Source organism: Poecilia latipinna, unplaced genomic scaffold (assembly GCF_001443285.1).
Source record: "Poecilia latipinna isolate Pla-1442-1.1 unplaced genomic scaffold, P_latipinna-1.0 Scaffold94, whole genome shotgun sequence".
NCBI classification, from domain to species: domain Eukaryota; kingdom Metazoa; phylum Chordata; class Actinopteri; order Cyprinodontiformes; family Poeciliidae; genus Poecilia; species Poecilia latipinna.
The window spans coordinates 223,080-229,344 of record NW_015112710.1 but is presented as its reverse complement, the minus strand read 5'-3'; the positions used below and the strand labels follow the sequence as shown (position 1 = coordinate 229,344).

The following is a 6,265-nucleotide window of genomic DNA, read 5'->3' as shown; positions in this document are numbered from 1 at the left end:
TAAGAATACTGTTTCCCTCTCCGTCTAATTATGTAATTTCTGCCTTTTTGACAGTGCTTCCTCTCTCACACAACAGCTCGTTGTGTCGCTGCTTCTGTCATAAATGAGCTGATGGGACCAAATCAACACTGAAATCAAATTAAGGCCCATTGTTGGTGCGTGTGACAAGAAGGGAAGGGGGGATGGAGGAACTGGAGGGGTGCACACCGAAGAGATAACACAAATTGGTTTGGCATGAAAGAAAATAACAGAGTCGGGAGGAAGGGGGTGGGGGGGTATTTTTCCTCAAAGTACCCAACAGAATTTCCACAGATGCATTTACTGAACGTTAATCCTTGCTTGAGTGTTTTGTTTCTTTTTACTCTGATTGCACTTTCATTTGTGTCATATTTCTAAACTCAAATTAGTTCATATCTGTTAAGCTTGGAGTAGGTTTTTTATTATTATTATTATTTAGAAAGGTCACCATCAGCATCACTTTTCATGGACATTTGGTGTAGCAGATGTCCCCGGGTGATTGGACAGGCAGCCGTCAGAGGACGCTCTGTGATAACTTGGCCCTGCCTGCCCTGCTGTGACATGATAATAATGTGCTCATATCCTGCTGTGACTCTCCTGATCGGCTGACAGTTAAGCACAAAAAAAGGTCTGAATTCATTAGTTACAGAATGGCGCTGCTGCAGACCTGTTTAGCATTCAAATTAAGGATACCCACTTTTCATATGCACTGCCAGTAAACTTAACACGTTCACAATTTCAAACATTGGGCAAGAAACAAAAATACTGCACCCACATAAAAGCAGAGTTTGATCTATTTCACATCAAAACAGTCACCTCTAAGATTATAGTAAATACTCTATGCTGGTAAATAATGAATGAGTCAATAACACTGTATCAGTTTCTACCTCTCCCTCATTACTCACTGCGCACTCACATACTCAAATGTGCTATAACCCTGCCGTATCCCTGAGCAATTAGTTGCTCCAAAATATCAGGGGGCTAGTTATTCAGGCACGTATTTCATATTTTATTAGTTTACTCTGAGGCTTGCATGCAGACCAAGCTTTAGCAAACACAGCCTTTGCAAATTTCCCAAGCTCCTCTGCAGTCAGCAAGTAATTGGAGAGGGAGTCCCAAAGGGTCCTCTCGTATGCCGCCGAAGCCTTTGCCTCCTGACAAGCTGAAATGGCAATGGGGTTAGATATGGAGGTAGGGAGAAGTGTTTGTGTGCAAGCATTTGTGTCTATATGCGTGCGTGCGTGCGAAAGAGGTATAAGAGTGGGAGTTGGGTAGATTAGTTTGTGTAAATAACCCTGCAGTTTCTGGACACTCGCTGGTTGGCTGGGAAGCCATCTGGTTCCCCCACCCCACCACCAGCAACATTTCCAATGATTTCTGACGTCTTTGGGGATGTCAGAACCTGTCCTTGGGGGGATTTGTTCGGGGAGGTGGGGAGGACACAGCATGAACACCAATTTAAGCCCCTGCTGGTGAAAATTAGTTAATTAACTCTATCTCTCACACGGAGAGAAAGTCCCTTTGTAATGAAGTCTGCCATTCAACGCAATCCAAGCCTTTTATTCCAAAGCGTTGCCAACTATCAGCTACTGAAATTAGCAGGAACAGTTGAATGCAGGACAAAAAGCTTTAGAAGCGAATCCACAACATTACATAACTTAAAAACAGAAAAAATGGTTTGAGGCTAATCTTGGAATTAGAGGCTGAACAGAAAAACGCCTCACAGCTTAAAGCCATATGTCTTGTCTGCAGCTGGTGCTACTGCAATAAGACTAAGCGTGATTGCAATGCAGATTAAAATGTATGCACTAACAAACAGCAAAACACAGATATACTTTTTACATAAATATAAATGGGTATTATATTTACAACAATTTCTCAATTAAAGTTAATCAAGTTTTCACACTGATTCTGTGTACTGACACAAAGTGGTCGTATCCCTCAGTGATGATAAAACGTAGGTGGGTTGCACTGCAGCCCTTTAGCTAAAGGACAAAAACACATAAAACAATAAGCTTCATTAGTAGAACATAGTGAAATGACAGGCTTTTGCAACAACAAAAAATAGTCTTTCAACCTACTGAAATAGAATTCAACTGGAGGTGTCCCTCGGTGTGTTCCAACTCTGTACAGAAAATGAATGGCTGAATCTCAGTTACAATTTTTTGGGACTTCTAATATAAATGTGAAACAGAAAAAAATGTGAACAGACGTGCATCTCACCTTCCTGTGTGACAGGCTCAAAGTCAGCCGCATTTGGTGAGGTATTCCTCTCTATCTTTAGATGCTTAACTGTAACAGAACAAAAAAAAAAAAAGAAAGAAAAAAGAAATGGAGAACCAAATAATCAAAGGGCACAAACTATGTTCAGCGAGTGGAGGAAAAAATATATCAAAAATGTTTTGAATTGGTAAACTGGGGCTATAGCATGTTTTCCCTCATCAGAGTTAAATTTATCTTTTATATCTTTGAATGGTTGGCATTATGTAGAATTGAGTTTTTGGAGATTTATATCATGCTATAATGTTATTCCCTCATGAAAAACACACCTCAAGTGTTGCTTTCATTCTTTCATGCACGTTCGAGAAATTCTTAAATCTCCCGTGGCAGCTATAGTTATTTCAGCCTTCTTTCAGGATTCCTAATCTTTGAGTGGGCTTTTTGCATTGACTGAAAGTTTTCACTCATCTTTGACAGTTTTCCGGGCTTTTGCTTTATTTATGTTGTTTTCCTTGGTCTGGTCTTCATTGTGTTGTATGATCACTAAAGTTCTCTAACAAACCTCTAAGGCCTTACCAGAACAGCTGAAATTATGACAACAATAAGTTACAAGTAGGGGGACTAATTGCAAAGTATGTGAAGACAGAAGCTTGCAAAGGATTTAATTTAAGACAATAAGAGTACGTTTTATCATAAGTGCTTGATATGTTTTTCATATTTTCATTGGTCATAGAATCAAAATACAATAAAGATGTTGGTACGTGCATAACGTGAAAAGTTGAGGTAGTTTGAATACTTTTGAAATGCAATGTACGGCTAAATATATGCTTTCATTTAAAAACAGCCTAAGACAAATGCAGCTGTCAAAATATGATATAAATAGTTTTTTTGCGAGAAGAAGCAGTAGGCTAAGACTCATACTGTTGTAGCTGTCCATTATCACGGTAGAAATGTTGGTCGTTTCAGGAAAGCGAATGATGAACTCCTGAGGAAACATCCCGGTGGACATCCAAAACGTTTTATTGTTTCTAAAAGAAAACGGGAGACGCAATTTTAAGCAAAAGCAAACAATATGGCTCATTGAGAAATGCTAATTAACTGCGGTATTATGTAGGTGTATTGACAAAATATCAATACAGACAAATAAAGCACTCACCCATCAGTGATGTTTTCTGGTGGGTGATTCTCGTCGCTGGATGAAGCTAAAACAACGTGTGCACCAGAAGAATCAATCATAACTATTCACTCAAACTGTCTAAAGAAAACAACGACGGTCTCGAAAAGAATATACGTTAACTGGTGTGTTTTCTCTTTGAGTTTTCGGGATATGTCAAGCTACAATCGTTGCCAAGCCAACCGTTCCGTCGCGCAGTATATACGTCACGTGTTTCCGAACTCCACAATTTCCGACGCACGTTGCTAAATTAGCAAAAAGCTAACTCAGAATCCTGACTCCAACGTCTGCAAATGGCAAATGGATGCAAAGAAGTGTTATTTGCCCGTGGAACTGGACAGGCAAGTTGTGAACATTTCTCAGAGAAACATTAAAACACATTAGAATTATTTTCAGGTTGCAGCAGATTTGTTTTATGTGAAGCTAACACGCTAAGATATGAAACTAACGTTGAGTCTAGCTAAGTTGGGTAACAAAGGGGAAAAAGAAATAAATGGAAATACTACTTACACCTGATAGCGCTAAATGTGAAATCTTAAGTTATTTTATGTAAAGTTGTGTATATAATGAATCAAGAGGAGTTTACTAATCAATACAGAATCATAAGGGTCAGTTTTAGGAGTCTAGATTGAAACATAATTAAATAATTCCAAAATCTTTGATAAAATGCATGGGTACTAATGTTTTTGTCGTCTTTCAGAGTGACGATTCAGACATCTGGGATGACACCGCACTTATAAAGGCATACGATAAAGCAGTAGCATCTTTCAAGGTAAATACATTGGCTTGTGCTCATGCAAAAGTAAAGACTACTGCTCCACTGCTTTGGTCTTCTCTTTTTCTGTGTCCCAGACTGCTCTAAAAGGCGAAGATGAATCGCATGCGTCAAAGAAAAACCAACCAGGAAAGAAACGAAAGAACAATAAAAAGAACCAGAGCAGAAAACGTACCAATGCGCCACCTGATAAAGAGGTAAAGAACAGCTTTCAGTGTCAACTTTTAAATCTGCATGTATAATGTAAAGCACAAACATAATTATTCTCTGTGAACATTCCTGCTCTAACCTTCTTAGTTTGTGTCAAGCATTTACGAAAACAAAAAGGCTTTGCATTTGGATTTTATTTAGGTTTATAAAGCCATATGTAGAAATAGTTATCTGTACATTCTTTCAGATTGATGCTTTAAACATTTGGTAAGGATTAACTTAGCGCCACTAAACTCATTTTCTAATTAAATTAATCTGGATTACCTGTTTAATATTTTTTTTTTTGTATTAATTGAGTCCTTTATAAAAATGTATTTGTGACATGGTATATTTCCATAAATAGATGCAAACAAAATTCCAATGCAGCATTTTAAGTCAGGGTCAAAGTTCACCACCATTTATAAAAAGGTTGACAGACTTGACATAGTCTTTTGCAACTTGTTAATTTTACATCCATTTGTTTTACTGAACTACCAAATGTTTGGGCGACAATTGTTGTTGGTGAAAGTTAGTCCTTGTGAAATTTATGTATTTCTGTCTAAATGTTGATATCAGACACGAGTCAGCCTTCAAGGTAAGTTAACAGAATTTAGATAAACATATAAATCAACATCAATATAGTTGGTTCTTTAATGATAAATGCCTGGCTTAAAAATTAATATCAATATGAAAAAACTATTAAACGTAAACTGTACCTTTTATAAATTTTTAAATGCAATATTAAAAAAAAGTTTATTGTGAAGTGGCCTTGTATCTATGCCATGCTGTACATAAGTTTAATGGCAAAATAATAAAAAACTATAAGAAGCATACACCTCTACATACAAAGCTAGATTAAAATGATGTCATTAATATTTTCCTTTGAAAAGGTCTGCATCCTGTGGCTTCAGCGCTGCAAATGGCTTTTTGGACCTTCCACAATGGCTCCTAATACGTTTGGCTAACGATTTGACTGAATATTTCCATTGAAACTCCACAAAAAACCACAAAATGCTAGTAACATTTTTTAAATGAATTTTTCTTGCTATAGGTTGGTAACGATGTAGTAGTATTATTATTATTATTAATATTATTATTATTAGTGTTATTTATTTTATTTTTTAACTAATATCAGAATCTCATAAAAGAATATATATTCAACATTTTTGCAAAAGTTTATGTTTTACTTTATTGTAAAACCTAAAAATAGAATCATAATAGTGGCTGTTCATAAATAATAACAAATTTCCTAAAATATATAACATAATAGCCACATAACTGTTAGAGGTTTCTGAGTCTTAACAAAATTATTTATATTTAGGACTTACTCTGTCATGTATATAATCTCACAGAATGTGATGATTTAAGTTAAGCCATATATTATTATGCAAAAAATAAATGATGAAGTATATTGCATATGAAATCAATAGCAATCCGTCATGTTTTATAGCACGTACTGAGTCACGTTAGTGTTTTGTCCAAATCTGGGTCATTTAAAATGTAGACCAGTAGAAAGCCAACTCTACTAAGCTCTATTATATGCACTTTGTTTTTGTTGCAGTGGCAGGTTGGGGACTCTTGTAGTGCTTACTGGTCAGAAGATGGCCAGCTCTATGCAGCCACCATCTCCTCCATAGACCAACAGAGGGGCACTTGTGTAGTTGTTTATACTGGTTATGGTAATGAGGAGGAGCAGAACCTTGACGACCTGCTGTTGGAGATTTCAGAGGCTGATGAAGCAGCAAATCCAAAGGTAAGCTAGTTCAGAAATTAGTTATATGCACTGCATAACTAACATTTATAATGCAGTTTACAGTTCATTATTTTTGTCTGTGCCTTGTTTACTTTTTTTTTTTTTTTTTCTCAAATCTTCAAATGTGTTTCTTGGA

At 36.5% G+C, this 6,265-nt stretch overlaps 2 protein-coding genes across 2 annotated transcripts in view; one reads left to right on the top strand and one right to left on the bottom strand.

Moving 5' to 3' along the window:
- Positions 1–362: 362 nt before the first annotated feature.
- hspb11 (heat shock protein, alpha-crystallin-related, b11) lies at positions 363–3,591 on the bottom strand. Its single transcript, XM_015024876.1, has 5 exons — positions 3,395–3,591; positions 3,160–3,266; positions 2,242–2,310; positions 2,100–2,143; positions 363–2,003 (listed from the first exon to the last, which is right to left on the bottom strand). The coding sequence occupies exons 1-5, from the start codon at positions 3,472–3,474 to the stop codon at positions 1,911–1,913; spliced, it is 393 nt and encodes a 130-aa protein (XP_014880362.1). The 5' UTR covers positions 3,475–3,591; the 3' UTR covers positions 363–1,910.
- A 19-nt stretch (positions 3,592–3,610) lies between these two features.
- The window catches only part of smn1 (survival of motor neuron 1, telomeric), an 8,889-nt gene continuing 6,234 nt past the window's right edge, over positions 3,611–6,265 (top strand). Inside the window, exons 1-4 of the mRNA XM_015024866.1 lie at positions 3,611–3,753; positions 4,113–4,184; positions 4,265–4,384; positions 5,938–6,129. Of these exons, the coding sequence (XP_014880352.1) occupies positions 3,706–3,753; positions 4,113–4,184; positions 4,265–4,384; positions 5,938–6,129 (432 nt within the window). The 5' untranslated portion in view covers positions 3,611–3,705. The remainder of the gene's footprint in view (positions 3,754–4,112; positions 4,185–4,264; positions 4,385–5,937; positions 6,130–6,265) is intronic.

Coding starts and splice junctions, on each gene's coding strand:
- hspb11 (XM_015024876.1), bottom strand. CDS start 3,474: ATGATTGATTCTTCTGGTGCACACGTTGTTTTAGCTTCATCCAGCGAC. Junction 2,311..3,159: donor GATAATGGACAGCTACAACA/GTATGAGTCTTA, acceptor GTTCTGTTACAG/TTAAGCATCTAAAGATAGAG. Junction 2,004..2,099: donor TCCAGTTGAATTCTATTTCA/GTAGGTTGAAAG, acceptor TTTGTCCTTTAG/CTAAAGGGCTGCAGTGCAAC.